General features: G+C 34.0%; 1 protein-coding gene and 1 long non-coding RNA gene across 2 annotated transcripts in view; one reads left to right on the forward strand and one right to left on the reverse strand.

Moving 5' to 3' along the window:
• Positions 1 to 224: 224 nt before the first annotated feature.
• On the reverse strand, positions 225 to 8713 carry LOC148598207 (uncharacterized). The gene is made up of 3 exons (XR_015918619.1): positions 8612 to 8713; positions 1567 to 1638; positions 225 to 965 (listed from the first exon to the last, which is right to left on the reverse strand). It is a non-coding gene; the product is annotated as an uncharacterized LOC148598207 (long non-coding RNA).
• Positions 8714 to 16250: 7537 nt separating this feature from the next.
• LOC148598208 (adenylyl cyclase-associated protein 1-like) overlaps positions 16251 to 27802 on the forward strand; it is a 69170-nt gene continuing 57618 nt past the window's right edge. The window contains exons 1-2 of the mRNA XM_088562563.1: positions 16251 to 16309; positions 25160 to 25577. Coding sequence (XP_088418689.1) covers positions 25457 to 25577 — 121 coding nt within the window. The 5' untranslated portion in view covers positions 16251 to 16309; positions 25160 to 25456. The remainder of the gene's footprint in view (positions 16310 to 25159; positions 25578 to 27802) is intronic.

The raw sequence follows: 27802 nt of genomic DNA on the forward strand, positions 1-27802 counted from the left end.
TTTCCATACATTTTCTCGTACTTGGCCACCTTCTTATGATACGTTTATTCAGCGTAACATTAATTACGTTGGCGTTCGTCACGGGTCTGACAATGTCACGTAACGCCATGTTGTTCCAGCATTTACGTTACAAATAAATGATAACTAACATGCCATTCTGTCAATCAGATCTCGCCTATCAGTGACTTGTACCCATGACCCAATAGAATAAAACAAAGAAAAACTACAAGTTATCTGAATTTTATTATCACACGTACCTCTCGCGAGTCTCGTTTTAGAATATTCATGCTATCGTCTTTGCTCATAGAATGGTTCAGCTGTGACAAACATGACGCACGCGATGTTATTAACGTTCGTTTAAAAATACAAGTACTTGTTATAAAGTTGGTTAATTACATTTTTTCTCCAAGACCTCTTTTCTTTGTCGTAGGTTTACTTACCTTGTTACACCCTTTTCTATTGCATGCACTTCTTCATACTTTGACGCAAGTTTTAATTCACACTTGAAACATATACTGCATATGGATGCTTTGTACTTTAAAAGTAAGCGAAACTGTGGCATATGTACTTTGAAGTCAACAGAACGTTTGTATGAAGCTTAAAGTTTATATTACGTACTGTAACTCAGTTGGCAGTGACAGAACCAGATGTTCGGCAAAAAGAGGTCACTATAGATGTTAAACGTAGTTTCGTATTACAATTTTTTTCAGATCATGTTGTAAATTCCTGCCTTTTGAGATAAAAACACAGCTTTTTACTGTTTATACGGGTATGTGGCTCATCAAGCATAACTCGGTAGTTCACATCTGATCGTATCTGGTGAACAACCGTCTTTCAATAACCAGCTGAACAGTTTATTGTCATTCGTTTTTTTTTTCTTTTTCTTTCTGCAAATCTTTGGCTTGGTGTTTCCTTTCTTGTATCCTTTAACAAGGGCATTTAGATTAGTGAAACAGATAATTCGTCTGAAAATAAAGATGTCTAAAATAAAATTTCGCTGTAAAATTGAGCCAGAACAATAATTTTAAGCAATGGTGTAGATATGCTTTGTGGACGCTTGCCCCACTTGCGCCTATTCCATGTTCCCAATTTTAGTGGGGTCCGGGTTGCTCAATTATTTCGGTGATTTTTATTCTGTGTTGTGCGTCTATTTTTGTTGCCTAGACGTTATCCGTAGATCATGCTATTTTTTTAACAGTCATCCTGGTTTCCATGATTTCACTTTCTAACGAGCAGGGTCAAAAACAGAAATCAATCAAGAATATTAAAGAATGGCCATACAACCTTATTGAAAGGTCTGATGTGTCTCAGTTTGCATGGACTTATGCATTGCGGCGGGATCCCTCAATGTCCTCGAACAGTTTTGGTGATTATACGGTAACAACTGAAAATGATTCCAGAGTGCGCTACTCCCCCCCAACCCCCACCCCATTTTCCATATTCCTTGAACCTGCCACTGCATATACATGTTAGAGCAACAATTACTGCACTGATGAAGTTAAAGTGTCAACAACCGACCGCCAAGGGCAGATAACTAGACAATGACTATAGTTATGGCAAATTTACCTCTTCTTTATCATCCGTTCAATCACTTTCTTGTCAATTTTTCTACCATATTTAATTACTGATGAAATCTTTCTAAACAGCAAAAATACAAAAACATTCAATAAATCAATTAGTACAATGGCACAAAAATGTGTTTCTGAATTCTTCAATTATTCGAAACTAATTTTACAGAGCTCAAATATAATCTGTTTCCCTCATAAAAATAACAGCAAACAATCGTTTTTAACAATTATCATTTAATTTTTGTTGGAGGTGAGAACTTAAATGTTGTGTCTGCTACAAGGATTTGTAAATCAGAAGGGTGAATGGCATGGAGCAGGATTTAAGCACATACATGTCAAACAGGCGTGTTTTTTATATTTTGTGAAAGGGGTGTCTCATCTAAATCTCACTTTAGCATGTCTAGTGAGAGTAAAATTCATACCTACATTCGGCAGTATGGAAAGGTGCATGGCTGACAAAAATACTATTTTCAGAATAGAGTGTACTTTTTTACTCTCAGTTTCAATCGTAACGCTTCTTTCATTTCCGTAACACTGAAAATTAAATAACTAATTTTTTTTGCAACAAATAATGTCGAACGTATTAGAATGATATTCAGAATACCAATACATGTAGATACTAGTATTATTAAAATTTTTGGTACCACTTACTGATAAAAGGCAGACAACTCAATCGGATTTTACCACTTTAAAAGGACAAATCGGAAATGAGTTTCTTTTCCTCTTACAAACAGCGAAACCTACACGTGTACCATTTAATGAAAAAATGCATAGATTCGGGCATTTTTTTGTAAATAAACGGGGGACAAAAGACTTTATAAAAACAAAATGCGATTAAATAGGCTACCATAAACTTTAGTTTCCTTGTGGTTTTTTCTCCTTAAAACTAAATAACAGCGTAAATAAAAAGGAAAATCTCGTGTGAAACGCAAATGTAGGCGTAATTGTACATGTAAAATTATGGTACGGTAAGAGTTTATCACTTCTGTCATGTAGTACTGAAAATCCATACAAAAATAGAACGCACACGCCGATTATGTTCTCAAATCACGTAAACCCTTCTAAAGTAGTATTGCCGCTCACGTTATTGAATAAAAAATGCAAAAAAACAAATAACTTAATCATTTTCCTTTGTAATGAGAAATGTAACATATCTGATCAAAATGCTCTGAGATTCGGCGTCTATACTTGAAATTCTTCTCATCCATTCTCTCAAAATCTCTGTAAAGTTTAAGAGCACACTTGTGAAGACAATCGTACAATTCAGATATTAAATGGTATAACTCAGATTGATATATTAATATTCTATAATGAAAAATTCATGTCTCAGACGGATTGTGATTAGAATTCAATGAGCTCGTGTCTCGATCTCGAAAGTTTCATACAAAATTGTTACGTAATTGGCATTGTCTTTTCTTTTCAGATGAATATTTATACTAAATTTACTTGGTGTCAACCCATGTCTTCTCGATTTGTATTGAACTTCGAGACTCAGTAGGTCTACATTTAAAGCACAATGAACCGAACCCTGTTCAAAACTAGTTAATTCCTTGACACATCTTGTTTTATTCTAGTAGATCTTTATGTATAAATGCTTTAGTAAAAAACTTTAAAAACCACACCTCGTAATTTAGGAATTTTAGTTCGTTCTGCATCTACTGTAAACCTTTATGAACAATACGCTGGTAATTGAAAACTCGTGAATCTGAATCATTTGTCTACAGTAAAACCTATATATAACGAACCCTGTTTAAACATAAAACTTGTGTATCCAATATTGCTAATACCCTTGGTAAACTACGGTGAAGACTGAACAAATTTTATCCTGTATTTATAAACGCCATGCAGGAAAATGTCAATTAACTGCTCCTTTTTTACGTTATCACATTTTACAGTGAAACCTTTATAAACCAAACTCTGTGTAAAAAGATATCTGCGAAATACATTGTAATATGCTCTATACCCGTAAATTCAAGATGAACTCTGTCACGATATTGATTTGCGTAGTATTCATTGGCGAATCCAAGAGGGGACAAGGGCGGTCTTCCCTTTTGCTCAAAACATTTAATTGTTTCATTATATATAAAAAAAACTGGAAATCACTGGTTCCTTCCCTATTTGGGTCAGTTGGCGTACCACTTGTATCTCTTAATCGATATTAAAGCACTCGTTAGCTTGACTATTTTATCCCCGAGCCTGAACGATTGATACCTAGAGTTGCCACACTCTTTAGGTTGGCTGTTGCCTCCTGTTACTTCGTATAAGTATCACTTACACATCGGATTACTCTAAGCTCTAAGCCTGTACAGCATCCAATGTAACTCTATCCCTGAGCTTGACTGATACATCATTTTGCCTTACTGACTCCCTTCACTATCCCATTTTTTAATCGGACTCGTTTATTTCATGGGTTAAAATCCAATATTTGAAGTGAAGAGCAGCTATACCCAAGTTTATTGTTAAAATATTCACGTTAAGTATAATTGGTTCTATTACAAAAAGGTTTAAAAAATTAAAAATTCATGACAAGAATTACTAAGCAATATTCAAAATAAAAAATCACCCTAGCCCTTACCATCAGACTACCCATTCCACACACCCCAATCTAATTCAATTTAGATCTTGCGTTTGTTTTGCTTTAAGGAAAACAAACTGAAATCGGAGGAGTAATCCAACTTAGGCTGTCCCACTCCAACCCTACGTGTTCCGTTACGATTCTGAAACGTCAGCAGTGGGATAATTCAAATACGCAAATCGGAAAACATGGCTTGTATGCGAAAACAGGTTCAACCAACTTGATACACAATGTACACAGAGAATCAAATAAAATAGATTCCATATAAAATTAACTGAAGTTAAGGAAAACAAGATATCACAGAAAAAACTAAAGGAGTAGAAATATGACCCCCACAAAAATCTGAATTGACATCAGGTGCTCCGGAAGAGTAAGAAAAAAAAGAAATCATATCGATGTACAATATTAAGGAGGTAGACCTAGGGTACGGGACCTCATGAAATCAGTGAAACGTTTGTTTTATATTCAAATTCACCAAAGTTAATCCACGTTAATTAGATGCTTACATAAGTTTGATGTAAAATGCTAAATACAAACGTTCCAATGATTTTTAAGACTTGTGTCCCTTACCCTAGGTCTACCTCCTTAAACCTACGCGTGAGAGGCCCATCATGTATCTTCAATGCAGTTGGACACTTTGACCTCCCGGAAGATGAAACGCTTTGTTTCTGCTATCCCCTCATGTTAATGCCCCTCTCCGGTATTTCTTTTCAATACAGTGTTACATAATTGTCTATATTATTAAGACATACAACCTTGATTTTCTTTTGAAATCAGCATGGTTTGAAATGTAGTATCATTTTATAGATTTTAGCATTAATAACTCGTTGCTTTTTCTTTGCTACGTAAGTGCCCTTTCACCAAATACTTATGAGATTCTTTTTAATTTGTAGACAAACATCTCGATTTTAAATAAAGATATGTATTTTACTATTTTTCATTTCTCAACGGAAACATAAATATATCTTTGGTTAATTTGTAGCAAATATACATTTTATATTATTATACGTCGATTTGATTGAAAAGAAAGTTAGCTTTGATGTCAAATGAACCAAGTATGCCGGGGGCATCTCAAATAATTGAATCAGTACGAATCGATCGGTACGTCACCCCAATTTATCACTAGAGGGCGTGTTAGTCATACCATGCAGACGTACCAGCACCGGGCTAAAGTTTCCGTTGTAAACTGTTAATTTTGAAATCTATTGATTAATTACATTTCGACAAACAACGAGAGCTTATACCCACGATAGTAACAATCACAAGTGGCGGATTCATTGGGAGACGGGGTTTAGAACCATCTTTTTTTTTTGAAAATCAAGTTAATATTGTGCACAATTTGGACAACATTTTGAAAAAATGAAGAAAATGGTTGCCTGGATTACCCATTCATAACTTCATTTCCTCTTACAAGAGATATAATGACTGACAGTACAAACAATTATATGTACATATCATGCAGACAAACACAAAATATTAGTAGAAGTAATTAATACATATAAATACTTAAGCAAGATCAATATACATAAGCGAAATAAATCACCGCAAATTTGACTTTTTATATGTACATGTATACACTTCTTTGATATATTGTTTCTCACGAAATTAGATTGACATCTTAAATCGCGAAAATAAGTAATTCACGGAAATTAGTTTGATTAATAACAGCATGTTTAAACAAAAAAAAACTCAATTGATATTGTCGATCTCCTCCACAAACTTTCACTATGATTCCGCTACTTCATGACTCTGTTATACAGGATAGCAAAAAATCACAACGCATGAGCACTACACATAGCCGATTCGCGGAGCATATCTGTTGTACTGTAGTTATTTGCATAAAGAGATGGGGTTTAATACTGAGTATTGCAGAGGTGTAAAACTTTGGAAAAGCGAATTTTCCCTTAGCGCATGTGCAGTAGATTGTGATATTGTACTATGCTCATCACAGTTTCACAATAAAGATTTACCCATTTATAGTATTTGAATGCTTACTATTAAAAAGTTGCTGCATGTTTTTTCTTACTTTTGCTTCCATTTTCTTTTTCGGTTCCTAGCCGTTGTTGTAGTATATTCAATTTTTGGTTCCCCCTTTCGACTATTAAAAATGAATTTTTGTGTCCGTCCGTTTGTTCGTCATTTGGTTTCTGAATTATAATTAAACAACTACTCAGCCGAGTAGTTTCTAACGATGCTTAAACCAGTATTAATACAAGTTTTGTTGATTTTTGTATGTTTATATTTAGCATCAATCTTTAGGTATGACCCTATTTGAAATTCAAGAGCACCCACAACCGGAATGTTCCGTCTATCTAAATTTTGTCTTTTTTGTAAATGTTCTTCATTTCTCCCCAAAAGAGTTTGAATATGAAGCGGCAGATATAATTTTACATTATAAGTCTAATTATAACAAGACCTCCTGCTGAGGAGTTTTATTCAGAGTAAATTTTAACAGATGCTTTTTATAAAGTTAGTGCAAGATCCTGGCAAAATTATCGAAAGAAAATGTAATCGCCAAAATTCGTTCATTACGTCACAAGACAGATATATTCAGATCCCATTGGAATTATAACAAACATAAATATTAAAATACTTTGAACCTGTAAAAACATTGGCAGATTGAAAGATTTGGAGACTATTTGTACTAATGAAACACCCCCGCTCAAAGACGTAACGTTCGTAAATACCTGGGCAGCGCGCCAGAACAGTGAATATACATTACACTACTAACAGATGCTTAACGTTTTTGTAGTGCGTACGCAATGATAATAAAAAAAATTAATCTAACTGACGAATTTAACAATATTTTTGCTTTCTGTGTAATTTATGTGAATTTTAATGTTTTTAGTGACTTGACTGTTTTACGATATTTTTGAAAATGCATATTGTGTTGCGTAACATATTTTACGTATCTACATGTTTTGCCTTGGTTAATGAGAAAGATTGTGTTGTAACAAATCGATAAAACAACCCACAATATAGTTTTTTGTATATCATTTTGAAATATTTTAATTTTAAATGCAGGTGCAAAATTCATTGTTTTAAAATCCATGCGAGGAATCAAGATGACTTAGCATGCCGGGACGGATCAAGAAATTTGTAATAAAAGAGGGTCTGATAGTGATGCAGAAAATTAAAGAAGAGAGTTTGAATCAAGACAATTTAAATAGGGTTTCTAAGCTATGATTTCCCGAAATTGAAACAAAATAGAAAGAAAAAAAACATGTCCAACAAAAACATTGGTCTCATCCCCGGAACTCCTCCTGTATCCATGACTACAGACACGTGATGGAGAAAAATAAACCATTTAAATCAAATAATAAATTGTAATATAAAGACTTTAATATAAAATTTATATATAGGCCCCTAGACTATAGAGATACATGTAAAATGTCTATTCCCTGAATACCAATATAAAGAAAATTACTGAGTTAAGCAAAAATATATATATATATAAGCGTTTATATTTTTGTATGAAATCCTTGTTTAATCCGAAATATGCCTGTGCTTTTCACCAGTCTGCAAAATGCAAGCAAGATCTCCATTCCATTATATTTTCGGGAGGTTGGGGGGGGGGGGGGTCGCACGTCACTTCCGTCTTTTAAATCCACGTCTGTTAAACCCCGTACAGTTTTGTTAGATTAACATCTGACGAATTTATACAGATAGTCGTATCACGATATTGAAAAAAAAATAGAAAGACAGTTACTAGATATTGATGGATTTCATAGAACATGAAGTATATATAGACACAACCCCTCAGACTCTTGATTTCTATTCAAACATTTACATTTTTTAAATATAATGATTGTTCCGATTTCTGCCTAGTTTCTGAAAATATTTTGAGATGCATCGATTATGGCATCTGTTGCTGTTCGAGTGATGCTTCTTGATGATTTTAAAGATGTGAAGATACGTGTAATGGTTAAGACGACAAGATACCGAGCAAGTCAATGAACGTAGCATGTAGAAATCATGTACTTGTAGTTAATCTTTGCAAGGTCGACTCGAAAATTAGATGTTACAATAAAGAATTGAAAATGGAATCTTGTAAACAAAAACTGTATAGGGACGTTATATACCACTACAAAGGAGTAACATTTTGTGAAGCTAGCAAAGATAAAGGAACTATCATTTGAATTTAAGGGTGGGGCTTGGATATCAAATTTGAAACGAAAAAATTTCAAGAATTAAAATGGCAGGAAAGCCCACAAAATAAAAATTCTCATGTACTGAATCAATTTGTATCGGTTGTTCAATTTTTTTTTCTTCTCAAATAATCGTCAAATTGCAAAAAATTGGGATAGCTTGAGATGAAAGCAACGAATCGGAATCTACTTCAAACGTATCCAAACACAAGCTTCTTGTTGTAAGTTGTTGACATTAAACTCTTTGATCTAAATTCACCATTCTGATAACGATCCAGTGACAACACCAATTTATCTTTAAAATAGCACACAAAAAATACCTGACATCTTCTCAGTTGATAAAATATAGCTCAATTGCTACAAACTGTCGCACAGACACCTTATTTAGATTATAACACATAGGCAGATATAAGGGGGCGGGGCGGCCCCCTATGTATTTGAAAATTTATTAAAATAACGTATTTGTGTATGTGTGTGTGTGAAGGCATAAAAAGTGTTTAACAAATAGTTTTTGTCGGGTAACTACCGCTGGAATATTGGTTCCCTTTATGGTTACTCTTCGGTAACTGTGATGATCCGAGTGTTTTCAATCAAAACAACTGGTTACCAGGAACCAGATTAAACAACGAGCAATGGCTATAGATAGATATCGGGCCCGATAACGTATCTGAACTTTTATAGTCAATTGTAACGAATCACTGTGTTTGAATCGGAAACTGGGTAATGTTACATAAATTCAATGCTAACCGGTCATTTCGTCTTTTAATGTAAACTTCCCTTTCTCAAACAAGCAAAAAAACACACATAGATATGTATATGATATTTTTAAAATAGGTACAATTTAGCGATCTTCGGATCGCATATGATACTGAACAGGGAACCAAATTAGGAACCAGATTAAACAACTGGCAATGAATATTTATAGATATTGGGCGCGCCCTGTTAATGTGTATGACCTGTATAGTCTTGTAACGAGCCCCTGTGCCTGAATCGGGAACTGGGTAGTGTTCATGTTAGACGATCATTTCATGTAAACTTCCGGTTCTCATACAAGCAAGAAACACACGTAGGACACGTGTGTGATATTTAAGAGGTACATCTTTATCTCGTATGAAGCTATAACTATGACGCTATGACGGTAAAGATCTGTAGCATAACGTGGAGCAGTAATATATAATTATGCAAATCATCTGCGAATATAAAGTACTGAATTACGAGTGCAAGAAGTCGCTAAGAATATCCGCAACTTAAAAGGCAGGATCTATCAGTGACCTAAAATATTTTTGTTTATATTGAAGAAAGGAATTCACCGAAGAAAATTAACAGGACCTAAAATTTCTAAAAAAAAGCAATATTGGGTAGGATAGAAAATTTTTGGAAAAAAATCCAATGGGTAGCTCCCTGAAAGTTAATACCAATACAAAAAGCTTTATTTAACGTCGATATTTTAAAACAATACAACATAAGCTCCCGGGAGCTTTTAAAATCGACATACATGCACTACAATTAAAAGAAACCATTTACATCACAAGTACAATACATGGCAACCATCTAGTCCTTTTCATGCAAACATACATAAATCATTGGTCAACATATAAGGCAAATAGTAGCAAAAGTAAAATAGGATTAAAATAAAAGCGCAGCACTATAAATAGTCAACAATGTAAACTTTTATACATATGATACGGACTAAATTGCCATTAATACATCATTAGTGGTGCTTTGCATTAATGATATTATAAACCAAAGAAAAATGTTAATGTGATTTTGGTGGTTTTGGCAAAATATTGATAAATTCTACAAGCATAAATTCGATGATCTCCCTTTGAATTAATGTGAACATTTATGCAGCTCTATCACGGTGTTTTAATATTTCTAGTGTTAAGAAAATATATGTATGTCCGCAATACCCTTCAATACAAAAAAATAGACTAGCCTTAATTCTGCTGTTACAAAATCAGGTTTATTCGGGGGCGGATCAAGGATTTAATGAGAATCAGTATTTATAAAAGAAAAACAAGTTATTACATGAATGAATATGATAAATTGCCATATTCAATACAGTGTCTAGCAGATTATGATAGTTATTATTATTTTTTTCTCTAAAAAACGGGGGAGGGGCGTACGCCCATTACGACATCAACTGTACCCGCCACTGTTATGAGAGAACAGTGATATCGCTGGTGTAAAAAAAAGCTGTGAACCAAAACATCGATATGAAAATTATCGTCGGAAAACTCAACTTTTCGCACTGTGATACATTTTGTATACATGAATTGTTGTTGTTTTTTTTTCGTAAAGGGCCCTAATATGGTCTTAAAAAAATTAATAATCAATTCTAATTTAAAATTGTCAATTTTCCATTTGTCCATGTCTACATTTTGTTTAGCCCATGCGTATTGAGTTTATTTATCACAAGCAAAATCATTTTCACATGAATATCATGCACATGACAAGAAGGAGAAGAATATATATATATATAGTTCAATAACTTACTGTGGTGGATCCAGAGGGGTGCAAGGGTTGGCACCCCCTTTTTATTTAAAAATTTGTCATTTTCATGTGTAAAATTGACAAAAAATGGCAAATAATGTCCTAGCATCCCCCATTTGCTTAGAAATCACCCCACCTTTTCAAAGCGTCTGGATCCGGTCCTGGCTTAGTTAATCATACACTTTGGTGCATATATATATATATAACGAGAATAGGTGTTGTGAATATATCAAGGAGACAAAAAAAAAACATCTGGATAAAAATGTCAGCCCAAGGCCCCCCATTGGTCTTCAATAAACGACGAGGAAACCCTCGCACCACAGGGCAGGCTGGGCTGGCCTTAAAACATCATTATACAGAGGTACGGCGAAAGAGTTACCCCTATATACTCAAGTAACAAAAAAAAATAAAGGTAAAAACGAATCAAGACATACAGAGGTCAGAAATTTCTGACTTGGGGCTGGCGCAGAAAATGCGGCGGGGTTAAAGTAATTTGGCGTGATCACAACCCTTTCCCCTTTAAAATCTGGTCACTGTGGAAAAATATTACACTATAAAACACGCCTAAAATCAGTTCGAAAAGGTCTGTGTCCTTTGTTGCATGGAAATAAAGAAACTAAATATATATTACATAAATGTACAAACTACGGACTATTAGCAGTAAACTGACATGCCAGCTCCAGACCAGTTTAAACCTACAAAAAGTTATGTTCCCATTATATGTAAATAAATCCCAATTCTTCCAATGCAGGGTTGAGAACCAGGGTACATTATAAATTATAAAATGAGGACACAACCCGTGACATGCCAAAAACTGCTTTTAAATATAGTTTATTAGCTTTAATTTTTATGAGAGAAAGACCCCATGAGAGAATCATGCAATGGTAATACCAAAAAAAAAATGCTATTCTTATCAATTTGTCAGCAATATCATAACTATGCATTTTTCGACAGAAAGAAAAATTGCCCTGGGGTTAGGCTGGATCCTACCCTTTGCAAATCTCTCTGCCCTTCACTGATTTCCGCCACACAAAACGTATCGATTTTGATTTCTATATGCAGCGAAAAAGACTAGGTCGTCCGGATGATTAAATAAACCAGAATATTTTTGGACTATAATTTAAATATATATGCATGTACTCTCAGTATTCGGTATCGTATAGCGTACGCAAATGTTCGAGTAGGCGAGCTGGACCTCTGTAAGCGTGAATGTACAAAAAAAAAAAAGGCGAATTCAGAGATGCAAAAATAAACATGTGATTGGAATTCCGATCCAAAATCAATTAATTAAAAGGGATTAAGTCTATAATTCATTCAACTTCAACCACATTTAACTTGAAACTAACAAGATTTTCAAACAAAAGAGGGGTTTCTACCCAAAGGAAATATCCCCACCCACGATCTGCCACTATAAAATCTGTAAATCTGCTCAAAACTAGTTAACTACAGTAGTCGAAAATCAAAAGTTAGATTGCCATTGGGTGAATGGGATCCCTGAACCCCAAATCAGTCCATTAGACCGAGTCGCCATTTCGAAGCTCAGGACAAAACTAAAAAAAAATATCACCACAGTCTGTCGTATTGGATTCAGGGTTCTGTTTCATGCAAAATCATACCTATCATTTAGTTAGTGTAACTTGGATAAAAAATACCCATTGGTGATTGCCTAACCAACGTACTCGTGTTTTAGAATGACTTGTAATTAATCTAAGTTTGTCTAATGCAAATTCGACTTGTATCGTGCAATCAGTCGTTCATCGACCATTCGAAGCATTCGATCGAAACAAATCACTATTAAGGAAATCAAACCAAAATGGCCAGCCCATACAGATTGAAACGAATGAAAAGTATGGGCAACTCAAAGTCAACTTCACTAAGCTGCCTGGGGTTTTATTTCATTTAGGCAAGGTATAGTAGTTGCAGTGCTCCTGTTCTTCACTTTACGATTTATACTATAAATCAAAATATTCATGTACTGAATCAATTTATATCGATCGTTTGAATAAATAAAATAATCGTCAAATTTGCAAAAAAATGGTATAAAAGGGTGGTGCGGGATTCGAATTCAAATGTATTTTAACACAGGCTTTATGTTTTTATGTTCAATATTGAACTATGTTTTATTTTTTTTAAATCACCTTTCTGATTACGAAACACACACACCAAAATGCAATGTTTATGCAATGTTTATGCAATGTAGTATTGCGTCAGTTTTACGTAATATTCATGTTCGAGATAGGTTTATACATTGAACACCTAGATGAATGCATAGTGCATAATTAAGCTACTAGCTGGCCATGCCCTGTTTTACTTTTTTTTTTCAATTTTCAGGTCGAAAATTAATTTTATGACCTTCTGGTCGAAACAGTCTGTTAAATCATTCAATCTTAATCCACAATCATTGAAATAAATCATATTCATAGACACATGTTCCTCTCAACTAGCTATATTTCTCAGTTGATAAGCTTCATGGCTCAAATGCTACAAGTTATTCCATAGACATCTATTTGTCATGTAAAAGCGCTTAGTTTCTAGGCACCTAGCTCCAGAGACACGTATATTAACATAAACAATAATATTTTGTAATATAATTTCACCAATCGTGTCTGGTTCAAGAAACGTTGATAGCCATGCACTTTTAAGCTCTTCACCACCTACAGATGTACCATAGTAACATAACAAATGGCAAAAAAGCCAAAAAGAATGATTAATGCAAAAAGCAAAAACACTAGACCCAAAAATGACAAAATTCCCGAGAAATGCATTATCGAAATTCCTATGCCATCGTCTATGCGAAGTTTCTTTTGTCATCTGTAAGCTTCCGATGTCACGAGACGGTAACCGCAATCAAAAAACGATACTGTGGGTGAAACGTCAGGATGGTTTCGGGATTTAAGCTGTCTTTTATTTAAAAAATGGCCAAACGATGAGGGCAAGTAATAACCTGAAACTCCTTTCGTCATACAAGTTTCTTGATCCCGGACCCACTGCCACCTTTATCCGCCAGGGCCTGCATGCATAGAAATAAACAGGTTTAGTACTGATAAGAGGTTAGAGGTCATCTATTTTTAATTGGATCGTTGAATACAAACCAAATTAATCAGCATATTTAGTTCTTAGTAAAAGTTTTTTATTGGGTTTATTGGCGTGAATAACATAGAATTAGATTTGATATATTAGAAATACCTACAAACTGGACCTCACAATCTGCATTGAACCTTAACGGGGAATGCCAATGTGACTATTTTCCTGGGCTAGTGTATAATTGCAGATGCTATCAGGTTTTGCAAATCATAAGGCTCTGGTGACTGCAATATCAATTTAAAGTAATTAAAAATTTGTATAATTTCCTGCCACGTGCCGGGAAATTAAAATGTCGCGTGAAGACTCCCACCGAGACGATTTACCATGTTTACAGGCTATAAACCACTAATACCACTTTCCATAGGCTTCTATGCTAATTTCACAATATTCAATGGCTTCTCTGAACTTTACCTTATCTTTAACTTGCTGAGACTATATATCAGCATGATTCCACATATGTCAGCTTACAATCCTCAGAATGGCATGCGAGGTTAGCAGATTTGCAGTGCAATACTGGTCACCGGAAGTGAAGGGTCTATAAACAGCATGGGAAATCCCAGTGTTTTCACAAGATAGGGGTATATTTAGAAATCATTATGGAGATTAGGCTTCACATCACAAGAAGAAGAATGCACCTATAAAATGTACAGAAATGTTTTTCCTTTCAGAAACTGTTTAATCTTTTTTTAAATAAGATGAGAACTTTTTTCACAGCACTATGAGGAACAGGGGTAATTTCTGTGTAGGACTATTTTGCTCATTGGTTGAATTGATGGTCTGTAACCTACAGTACTTGTTGATTTCCGAATGTTATTCATATTTTAAAAGATTAGTTGGTAGTATATCATCTAATCATATGGTAGTGATATCGATGACGCAATGACTTGGTGACTGGAGGGCATGTCCTTGATGACGTAGTTGGTGTTGGAAGAATTTAGGGTGTTGTTTAATTTATTTTTTATGGTTTTATTCATAGGAGAAACAGATTCGCCCTCATTTCTCTAGGGCATAAAAGGATTTCTCCACTCTCGATAGTAAAATTTTAGATTTTAACTATATCGAGTGGAGAAATCCTGTAATCCCCTCGAAACTGAAGGAGAATCTATATATCAACTCGACTTGCATATATGGTTAAAATTAGATTTTCAACTTGCGAGCTATTCGAAAGAGGAAAGGAAAAGTATGATACGTTGAACAAATCAGTTTCCATGACGCAGATGGATACACCGTAACGATCCACGAGTTCATAATGACGACCATAAAACTTCTGTAGTGATGACTTCAACCTTGTAGCAACATAAGCCTGTTCCAGAAGCCTACTTGTTAGAAGTCTAGCGCGATACAAAAAGTCTGCGTAATTTCGGCAAGCTGTGGCATAACGTATGAGTTGGTAATATGAACACTCCATACGCAGGTGATGGAGGGATGTTGCCACAGATGAAAGGAAAGTTGACAATTCTGAATGAAAAGTCATCACGTTTGTCGTAAACTTTGGTCAATAGTTTTCCTTTACCATCGATTTCTAAGTGTAGGTCAAGATATGAGTCTGACTTCACAGACACTGTTACGAGTTTACGACAAACGTGATGACTTTTCATTCAGAATTGTTAACTTTCCTTTCATCTGTGGCAACATCCCTTCGGCTCCTGCGTATGAAGTGTTCATATCACAACTCATACGTTATGCCAGAGCTTGCCGAAACTACGCAGACTTTTTGTATCGCGCTAGAACTCTAATAAATAGGCTTCTTGAGCAGGCTTATGTTGCTACAAGGTTGAAGTCATCACTACAGAAGTTTTATGGTCGTCATCATGAACTCGTGGATCGTTATGGTGTATCCATCAGCACCATGAAAACTGATGTATTCAACGGGTCATAGTTTTTACTTTCCTCGTTTGTCTAACCCGGACTTGACTTTTTATGAGCAACTCGACGGGTGTTTCTAGAAAAGCAGAGGACGCTTACCCTACCGGTGCACCTGGTCTATGCTCCCAGTTTTTAGTGGAGTCCGAATTGCTCATTTACTTTTGTTACTTTGTATGTATGATTTTAGTTACTTTATGTTCTTTGTTGTGAATGTCTGTTTTCCATGTCTAGTCTTTGTCCTGGATTACATTCTTTTGATTACCGCTATAATCTTGGTTCCCATGATTACTCTTCCAAAACTTATGAATGGCCCCGACTTCATGATGTCATAAATATGAATGTAGTAACACAAATATTTTATCTATGTACCTCTAATAAGTCTCATAATCTACTAACGAATCCATTTAACTTTAAACATTGATTATAATTAAAATGAATCAATTTATTTTTACAATACTTGAGGACGATTTCAAAATGTGTCGACTTAATATAAAAATTAAACTTCCGGTTCATCCCGCCCTCTACGCGGAAGCAAAGCAGACACCGACAGCAAAAATTTCTCCTTGTGGAATTTGGTGAGTGCATAAGCTTAAGATTTCAAATTAATTACAGGGTCACGTTCAAAGTTAATTTAGAATCTACATCACGCATTAAATTGCGGTATGCACCCTTGTCAATGAGTGGAAATGAATGAATAGAAAAAAGGGGGAGGGGTTGTCTGATTTTTACAGACGTATAATTTTCTTTTACATAGATCTATAGAGATGCAAAAAGTTGTGTGCATCGATTTTGGCCTTTCCTTATTATCGTATCACATGAAGTTTAATGTATATATATATTATAGGAAAAAGTGTATGTGTGATTCATCACAACCTTAGTTGGGATTGAGTCACTACACCGACACTACAGACACTAGCCATTTAAAACTTCAAAGGGTGTTTCATTTGTTTACAGTACATGTACAACACTGTGATGTATGTCTTATTGCAGTGTTGCTTGTTATATGACTTTAGGCTTTGCCTATAGGGAGGAGACCAAGTTGTTACTTGTACTCAAATAACTACAAATCAGTCAAATGTATGCTTTTGTTTATAACAGTATAGTGCACCACTGATATATGCAAGACTTCCTATAACACACAATGTGTGCCTGAGCTAAAAGTTCAAACAATTACTTCCTTACTGCAGTGGGTTGATAAGGAAATTTTAAGAAGGGACCATTTTCAGCATTTTTGAAATATATTAATAATTTAAAGGGCCATCTAAAGTAGCACTATAATTTTCAGATATGGCTCCTTGTCCCTTGCCTTAGCAATTATTCCTGCAGTAACTTCTGATGTCATTTCCTAAATGAGTTAGTATGCCACAACAGAATGAGTTTTGAGCCAATTAATGTTTCAGAGCATCTACATATATGAAAGACACTGCTGACACTGTCCCTATTCTATGGTTTGTTGTTTTTCTTTTGAAGAGATCAGTCCAAATTTTTATAGAATAATTGAGTGGCTATACATATATGTATCTTATTTTGGATTTTGCATGAGAGCACAGGGCTCAAACTACTGGGCGATTCAGGCAAAATGGTTGCCGTGAGGTTGCACACTTTGCCCTAAGACAACCAAAAATGAAGTGAAGTTGACCTGTCATTTTCAAACATTGCCCAAGGTCCGTACTGTACTCTTCTGATATTGATCCAAACAAAAATGGCGCCCATTCGAGGGAAAAAATATCAAATTTTTCAAAATCTATGGAATATTCAGTTACAAGCAAGTATCTAAATCGGTTTTTCGTTACAATCATTGAAGACAGGATATGCAATGAACATTCTTCACTCCGGCTTACGATAATTGATGTTTTATCGTTCATACTTTGTTTTGAAACATGCAAATTATCGTGCAGTTTCTTGCCAATTTTGGGGGAAATTTATCTCAATATTTATCAATTGATAATTCGGTAAGAAACACAAAGCACCTGGGGTAAGGGACATAATACTTCAAGTCAGTGATACAATGTATGTTTGTATCATATGCAATTTCATCAGAGTCTTCCAAGCTTCCCTTTGAAACAGTATAATATCAGTCCAGGTTACTTTGATGCTTACATGATGTTGGTATAAAATGGTGAATACAAACATTCCAATGATTTGTAAGAGTTGTGTCCCTTACCCTAGGTCTACTACCTTAATTTAATTTTTCGTAATGGAACAGTAAATTCAGAGATTGAATTTCAGAAACTTTTCCACTAGCTAAATTTAGCAAGTACTGGAAATTTACACTCACTAAATTTAAGTTTTTTGGGTTATTTCTGGACTTTACCTATGTGACATATACAATTCCACTAGCAAATTTTACCAAGTGCATATAATTTCTATTAGCAAAATTGAATTTCAACTTGTGTTTAGCAAGTATTTCCCTTAAATGATCACTGAAATTTTTCATTTCAACGGAACATTGCTTCAGTTTGAGACAAGTTCGTACCAACCACTACAATCTTGATTTGTCAATGTCAATAATACTTATGTATATATATCAAAAGACTGGATATTTCATCAAGAAGTCATTATGGGTTAAGTGAGGCCGGGGAAGAAAACTGAACAAAATTGAAATTTAAAAGAATGTCTCTCCCTGAAATTTTCTAACACAGTGCTGCTAAAATAGGCAAAATCAATAGTTCATACACAATGCATATATTAGTTTTGCTGTAATATATTTGGAAAGGGTTAAAGGTATAGAAATATAAAAAAAGTCGCGTATGTGTACATGTGTGTATATATAAATACAGTCACCATTCAATCAGCAGGTTGATTTCATTTTGTCTATATACACACGTATATAGCTTAAAGAAAAAGCAGCATTTATCTCTATTTAAGAAAATTAACATATTAGAATGCTTAATTATTGTGTGCATGTACATGTATGTAACATCATATGACACATATAACTTAAAAACAAGAAGCGTTAGTAAATGATGTGTGTATGTGTTCATTTCTCCCTGACCACTACCCACTTTTCCCTGGTGTGTCTTTGAAAGAGAAGTAACTTCTTCCTATTTTCTCAAGAAGCTTGACCCCTGGTAAAATATTGACACTTTTCTGGTTAATTAAACAAGTAATCTATTTTTATTGTTTGGATTCTGAATTAATTATCACAATACAAAAACAACTCAAGGACTTCAGTAGTGATCATATTACCAAAAAAAAAATACATATGCAATATCCTGGTTACTGGTTGTTTTCTACTACACTTGCTCAGTGTTTGATGTTAACATTTTGTGAACCCTTGTCCTTGATGAAAATTCAACTTGCCTGAATTTAACAAGGTGACAAATTTTTTTCACACAGGTTGTCAAATCTTGTTTGTTTTTTTTCAGCCTATTCATTCCTGAATATCATATGCAGATTTTTTTTTGTCTAACTGAAATCAGACTCACCAATTCAAAGTTCATAAGTGTACATGCTTTGTAAAGATAACCATTAATGGGACTAAAAAAACATAATTTAAACTTCCTGTCATTCGAAGTAAATTTTTTACTAAAGCAACATTTAACAATCCTGTGAGACATAGCTTAAGTTTCACCTGAAGTCATTAACTAGGACATTCCTTAATGAAATGTTTTCATTCATAGTTTTAATAATGCATTAACTTTAGTGCTGAAATATTGCTAAATGCATCTTTATATGTATTTAACACACAAACACAAGTCTTAACTTAGGAACAAATGTTTTAAAACCTCTATATAATGTTACTGACATCAGTTTAAACAAGATGTTTTAGAATAAATCTACTGTTACTGCTGTCAAAATAAAAATTGAATTCTTAAATTCATATAGTCGTGTTCCTTATTGTATTATGCAGTGTAAGGTAGCATTTATTTTCTAGAAAAAATTGCAATTTCTTTAAATTTAGATGAATTGAGGTATTTTTGTTAAGAGAAAGCTAAATACCAACACCAATAAACTTAAAATTTCAAAATTTTCATTCAAATCTGGCAATTTGTCACAAATTATTGTAAGCTTACACTGCACTAGATATTTAGGCTACAACATATTTGCATTTCCAAACAAAGATCTGTTCTGGTAAATCTGTATATATATTTTAAAGTTTGATGTTTACACCTCTGCTGTTAGCACAGTATGCCTGTGGTAACATGTTTTGAGAAGAGAGGAAACCTGCATATATGTAGAATACTGTATAATGAAGCATTAAGCGAAGATTTCAGAACATAATAATTGCATTTTTAACTTCTTGACTAAAATTATCTTGACAATTAATGTCCTAAATTTTGACTTTAGCAGAACCTTAAGAAACTTTTCATACATGTACATGTAGCTTAAAAGTGTAGGAAACACAAACACACTTGTACATGGACATGAACAATATACATATACAAACCAAAAATATTATGTCTAAAAACTGTGACTAGACAACTTTATACATATAATGTTATCCTAATTGTAGTGAAAAGAAAAAAAAAACGTGAAATACATGTACATTCCTGCAGCACATGTATGAACATCACAGTTGTACCTGTGGGACATTATATGCCAGGAATAAGCTTTCCATTATCCAGTTTAGCCATTAGCCAATGCTTCTAAAATTATATTGAGAGCCCTACTTGAAGCTCCATATGATAAATACAATAAGTTTTGGAAACAGATTACTAGTACATACAGAAGAGTGTTTAAATACATGTATACATATACCAGATTAGCCAGTATTGAATAACCAGCTCAGTGAGTATGGTGATCAGAAATTGTAGGGATTAGTATGATCATCTTGAAGATATAAGTGCAACAATACATGTACATGTACAACCACAGAAAATTGTAGTTGTTGCCATTGATCATAAATATTTTGTGTCCTCACAATAACTTAAAAATGATGTACATTGTACATGTACATTGTATATTGATCTCTATGAAGTTTTAGAGAAAGATTCCATACCACTAAAAAAGGGCTACGACTATATGGCAGATGCAAAAATTGACCTATCCAGCATTATGCCATTGTGTACCTTCTATTATATATTTATATAACTGCAAAACATTTTTTGGGTGTATAATAGTATCACCTAGTCCTTATCGTTGGTGTTGTCATCAGTGATTCAATGTTGACGTCTGTTAACTTCAGTATATTTATGCTAACTTGTTTTCATCTGGAGAACTTATTGGGCCCCTTGATGCAAAACATCAATATTGTCATTGGTCAACAAAGAGGGACCATCATCTTATCTGCAGCTGAGTACACTCATCATAAACAGTTGAATGGTATTCAATTAAACTTTCCTTAATTCATTGTCACATGATAAAAAATTGTGATATGAATAGGATCGTCAATAATTGAATCAGCCAAAAATTGCGACATGAATAGGATCGTCACTCATTGAATCAGTCAAGAATTGCGATAGGTATAGGATCGTCACTAAGTGAATCAGTCAAGAATTGCGATATGAATACGATCGTCACTAAGTGAATCATCCAAAAATTGCGATATGAATAGGATCGTCACTAAGTGAATCAGACAAAAATGGCGATATGAATAGGATCGTCACTAAGTGAATCATCCAAAAATTGTGATATGAATAGGATCGTCACTAAGTGAATCAGCCAAAAATTGCGATATGAATAGGATCGTCACTAAGTGAATCAGCCAAGAATTGCGATGTATATTGTTTGGTGATGTTACTTTATTTCCCACAAAGTTTGGAGATGTACACATGTTTAGCCATAGGAATCATCTGGTCTGTCTGTCTGTTAGTAATTCCATGTACATATGCCTTTACTCTTATTCTTAATTCTGTAAACTGTATTCAACCATTAAACATTTTTGATCAATTCTGTTGAAAGCTTTGACAACACCTACAAATGTATTCTGGTCAATGTCTTATCCTGTGCCAAATATTAAATCACAATTCAAATTCAGAAGCTTAAATTTTCTGTCCATACTGTTCATGGCTTCACCTCAATGGCTTTATTAAGGAGGTAGGTCTAGGATAAGGGACATAACTCTTGAAATCAGTGATATGTTAATATAATATTCAATTTCACCAAATTTTATCAAAGTTTCATTTGAAACAGAATGAAATCAGTCCAAGTTATGTTGATGCTTACATGAGATTGATGTAAAATGGTGAATACAAACGTTCCAATGATTTGTAAGAGTTTTGTCCCTTACCCTAAGTGTACCTCCTTAAAATTCATCCCTTAAAGCATTTAGATGCTTTTATTTTGGACATGGACTTTGAAGGTTGTGATTTGAATCATTTAGGAATAGGGGCAAGAAATAAGCAATTTGATATTGTCCAGAGAATAAGTTGACTACAAGTGTATGGATCTCTTTGAAATTTAATCACATTCAAGATTTAATGCCGTATCAAATTTGAACAATGTATCAGTATTTGTTCCAAATGTTTAGGTTTGAACTTTAATTTGCTCTGCAGAAATGCATTATACTGTGATCTGTGAATCATTTTTTTTTTATTTCCACTTGTCAGAACCTTATGTTGTGTGAAATGTTTAATAGAGCTGTTCAAAGCTTGAATATATTACATTGCATCCATACTGCTGTAAGTTCTAATTGTGTATATGTAGGAATAAACTTTGACATTGTACATTTGTTCATTACATGTACTAACAAATTAAGGGTTTTCTTTTTTTGAAAATATACTTGACATTTTAGAACTATGTTATTGATCAGGTAAGATTGGCAAATCTAGTGAGTCTGAAATCGAGGTTGCAATATGCTCTAAAATTGGGTGACTTTGTAACTGTGATGACCCGAATGTTTCTCAATCAAAACAGTTGGCAACCTCTGAATTGGAGACTAGGCGTTTTTTAGCTATATTACAGAACGGACAAAGCTAACTGATCATTTCATCTTTTAATGTAAACTTCCCGCTCACATACAAGTGAAAAACACACTTATTACACATGTATTCGGTATTTAAGAGGTACATTTTGATCTGGTATTGAACGAGAAATGACTGTTCTATGGCAAAATAAGGTGGTGTAATAATACATATATATAAATGTATAGTACTTAAGGAGATAGACCTAGAGTAAGGGACACAACTCTTAAAAATCATTGGAACGTTTGTATTCAGCATTTAACATGAATCTTATGTTAGCATCTAATTAACTTGGATTCATTTTATTCTGCTTCAAATGAAAGCTTGAGAGGCTTAGAAACTACTGGGAGGAATTAGATGAACATTGAATTAACTGTTCCTAATGAATGAGCATTAGCAATTTTCTGGCTTATTAGAATCTCTTCTTTTTGTTTTTGGGATCAGGGGCAAAGGTCTTTGTTAAGCACCCTATAACTTTTTTCGCCTTTAATTGAATTTCAAATTTTGTGCAATATTGTGTCCAAACCAGTTACTGTATCCATAGTAAACTGTAAGTCCCTATGCTATAGAGTGTCAAAAATGGATACTGTGTCCACACTAGTGCCAATAGAACAGAGTTCAACATGCTGCTGTCATATCATGCTGAACTCCATAAAGCTTTTTATTCTGTATATATTTACATTGTAGACCAACAATATCTTTGTTGGTAAACTATTGAAATTTACTCTCAAGAATGGAAATGGCTGTTTATTTTTTTAAGGAAGATCAAAATCTGTTGACTACAAAATGCAGGTAAAAATCCAGGACCAAGGTAATTGATATTTCAAAAGTCTTAGGTCAGAAATAAAGGGTTCCCTGTCTTGGACCACTATTAATTTAAAAGAGTAATCAAGGGAACCAAGATTATAGCGGTAATCAAAAGAATGTAATCCAGGGTAAAGACCAGACACGGAAAACAGACATACACAACAAAGAACATAAAGTAACTAAAATCATACATACAAAGTAACAAAAGCAAATGAGCAACTCGGACTCCACTAAAAACTGGGAGCATGGACCAAATGAGCAACTCGGACTCCATCCCTGCCATTTAGACCAGAGTACATTAATTGCTGATCCATGTATGTACATGTATGGAAGTTTCCCATGTTTTAAAATTTTCCCTAACTAGGGCATCAGGACTCCAGTATTCTTTTAATTTAAAAATAAATTTGTGTTTATTTTTGTGAATTGCCATATATGGTAAAATTTTAAATACCTTGTAATACCTTTAAATATAAATGACTGCTGGTGAACCTTAATCGGTGAACCTTTATCACCAACATATAAAATTAAAATTTCTATGTAATGGTGAAAAAAAAAAAGAATGGGTTTCAAAACAGGTATGGTAAGAGTTTGTTAAAATTGCTATTTTAATTCTTAAAGCAGTCTTTGTCATCAGCTGATATATGGAGCCATGTGTCCAATCCTAAAATAAATTGTTTAGTTAAAATTCAATGGAAATTTTCATATTATTGAAATTTATTATTCAGACTAATTAATACTTCGAAAAAAAAATGTTAGCAGAGACTAAATTAACAGTGAGAATTATAAATTTGCTGAATAAAAAAAGGGTGGGGGTTAGTTGTTACAAAAATATAAAGTATAACTCCTGTAATAAGTTATACATGTACATTGAGTGGTATGTACATTGTATTTACTGTACAATTTTTAAATGAACGAAGATAAGAAAAAAGTTAAGCATTGAATAGCATGTGTATAACCTGTTAGGTGCAGTGATTAGCGCACAAATCTATCAGATATTTTGGCGAAGTTTCAATCTCCCCATCTATGTACACATGCTCATAGTAAGTTGGTAAGATTACGACATGACCTTGATAAAAAGGAAAATATTTCAAGTTTAAGAGTTTAAAAATAGAATTACCTCTCATCTTTAATTCCAGTTTTCCTTATCCTGAGGGGATCAAATTGTTATTTAACTATTGATTATTTTCTTCATGAGAAGTACTGTTTATATGTATAAATGATCATTATTTACTCTCTTGAACAATGAATGGTGTATAAACCCATGTGTTGTGAATTACTGATATTGTGCTTTGTGTAGAAATTGATTAGATGAAAGAAATTGATTCACATTTATGCATTGACGTGTGAAAAACTTGCAATAAGTTACAATTCTGTGTAGTCATTTACCTGCCTGTGAAATTGATAGCTTTGAAATTGAAATTATTGTGATGTGACTTGTCTACTTCTACTTTCTGTGCAATTAATTATTTTGATGTATAAATAATGTTTGTACTTAGAGATTTGTGAATTCTTACAGAACCACCCACAAGTTGTGTGTACATGTATTTGTGTTGAGGAGTCATGCATAAAATATTCATCACATATTAAATATAGTGTGTGCATGTGTACTTTATAAAGGGTGTGAACTTGTGTTTGTATAGAAAATTCTTTCTATCAGGGACAGGATATATTTAGAATCTACAAAGGAGTTATTTTTAGCTTGATGAATTCCACTTTTAATTAATCATGCTCTGTTGTTGTCCAAAATCTGACTCTGATGATGAATCTTTTCAGAATTCCAAAGTCAAACCTACTAAATACACAGAGGTAGAAACCAACGGTTTGAAAACTTCACCAGAAAGGGAGGTAACTCTAAACCAAGTAACACCAATTGTAGAACCAGAACTTGAAAAGCAAGTAAAGCCTGTTGAACAAAAGGAATTAACTCAAACTGTCAATCCTAACGAAGGGGAGGCAACTCATGGTCTAAGAGAAGGATCACCAGAAAGTCAAATTAGCCTTGCTCAACAAGAAGTTGCTGATCTAAAGCAAGTAATTCTTCAGGAACTTCAAAGTAATAGTTCAGACGAGATGTCACAACAAGCATTGATTTCAGCTGTCGACAGATTAGAGGCTGTGGCGATTAGATTAGAAAGCCTAGCAGGAAAGGGAGGAGCTTCACCCTCAGCTTCTGCCTCAAGTGTGGATTCAGGTGAGGTTTTTTTTTATACCCCATCATAAAGTTTCTTCAGAAAGAAAATTGGGTGGATGTTGGGCACCCATTTTCTTTACCCCCCCCCCCCCCCAATATGAAGTGACAAGGTATATGTGATACCTCCAAGAGGTTGCCTGTGCGTCTTTCATCTGTCCCTTTGTCCTTTCTCAAATTGTTTTCGGATGATTACTTTAAACGATATTAAAGGATCTTTTTCTGAAAATATTTTGCCATATTGTATTTCTTTTCTGTTAACCCATAATTGCCAGTCTTAGTGTCTTGACCACATCGACTGAAATTAAAGAAGCTGTTCCAAAATCTATTCCTACATTGATTCCAGCTATATAAGATACATTTCCAGTCAATTATTGCCTCCACAAAGACCTGACTCCTTGACCTGTAAATTTAAAGTCTTTTGTCAGGTTGGGTTAAAAGTTGACATCAATTACTGGCAATTATCATAAAGGTGTTATATATTTTTACATTGTACAGTCATCTTTAAAACATCAGGCCAAAGTTTAAACTTCATTTATTGCTATTAAATGTCTTAAACTACATGTACCTGTGTCTCCATATAAGTTTGGGCTCTCTTTTCTTGAGTTTTGTACATGTATCTTGTAAGCCCAACTCCTTAACTGTCCATTGATTTCACTGAAACTTAAGGAGGTAGACTGAGGATAAGGGACAAAACTTGTTATCAATGATATTGTTGTATCATATTCAATTTCACCAAAGCCTATCTAGCTTTCTTTTAAAACAGAATGAAATCAAACCAAGTTACTTTGAAGCTTACATGAGATTAATGTAAAATGCTGAATACTAACGTTCAAATGATTTGTAAGAGTTCTGTCCCTAACCCTAGGTCTACCACCTTAAATGGAGAAAGGTTATGATTGTCTCATGCTTTCAGGTTTCATTTTTAAGATTTAGGGACATACTTATAGTTTAATTTCTTTCTTTTGCCTTACATTGTGGTGCCAGGACCAAACCTGTCTAAACCAAACCCCTATGAGGAGGAGGGGGAGGTAATCATGGGTTCATATTAGCTTTCAAGAGGAATATGTCCAGGACTGTTTTTTCAAATTTTGGTTCAGGACTTCAGTAAAAAATGATTCATAGGTCCTGATTTAGATATTGAGGGTCCAGGACCTTCAGTCTGTGCCATATACTTTTTTCAGCTACAAGCCCAAACAGTCAATTTCAGTAATTTTACTTTGAAATGCATTGTACTGAAATTCTCAGATTTTTTACTAGCCGGATTAAATTTTTACTAGTCTCAGGCTTTGGGCTAGTAGCTAAAGGTTCAGACTGGACCTTGGACTACTGTTAACTTGAACCCCCTAATAACTGGTTTGGTTTAGACAGTTTACACAGTACACAGTTTCAGAATAAATTGAAATTGATATGAGTAAATTTCTGAAGACATCAGTGTGAGACAGGTTATTTGTTTATTCAGGGGTTTCACTGCAGATCGTTTTATATTCTTCATCTCAGAGAATATAATCTGACAGAATGACATAATTTGTTATTTTTCCCTACTTATCTACTTAGTATTTCCTAATTGTACTTGTGTCTTGTATTTGTACAAATCTTCACTTCCTTCCTAGCTAGAAAAATGTGTTATATCTTTAATGTTGTGTACAGTGAAACCATCTAAACCAATACACTTTTAGACTTTAAAATTGGTTTGTTTTATACAGGTAACCTGTTTACCAAGGTTCAAAATACACTTAAAATCATTTGAAAGGGCTTGAAGAAGTGTTCTGACTTCAATAAAGACATGTTTTCCAATTATTCAGGGTTTGTTTAGACAGGTTTTCCAATTATTCAGGGTTTGGAATAGGCATGCTTTCCAATTATTCAGGGTTTGGTTTAGACATGTTTTCCAATTATTCAGGGTTTGGTTTAGACATGTTTTCCAGTTATTCAGGGTTTATTTAGACAGGCTTTCCAACTATTCTGGGTTTGGTTTAGACATGTTTTCCAATTATTCAGGGTTTGGTTTAGACAGGTTTCCAATTGTTTAGGGTTTGTTTAGACATGTTTTCCAATTGTTTAGGGTTTGTTTAGACAGGTTTTCCAATTATTCTGGGTTTGGATTAGACATGTTTTCCAACTATTCTGGGTTGGGTTAAGACATGTTTTCCAATTATTCAGGGTTTGGTTTAGACAGGTTTCCAATTGTTTATGGTTTGTTTAGACAGGTTTTCCAATTGTTTAGG

The sequence above is a fragment of the Perna viridis genome, chromosome 14 (genome assembly GCF_037379345.1).
Source record: "Perna viridis isolate PV_CMFRI_1.1 ecotype Kerala chromosome 14, ASM3737934v1, whole genome shotgun sequence".
Lineage (NCBI taxonomy): Eukaryota > Metazoa > Mollusca > Bivalvia > Mytilida > Mytilidae > Perna > Perna viridis.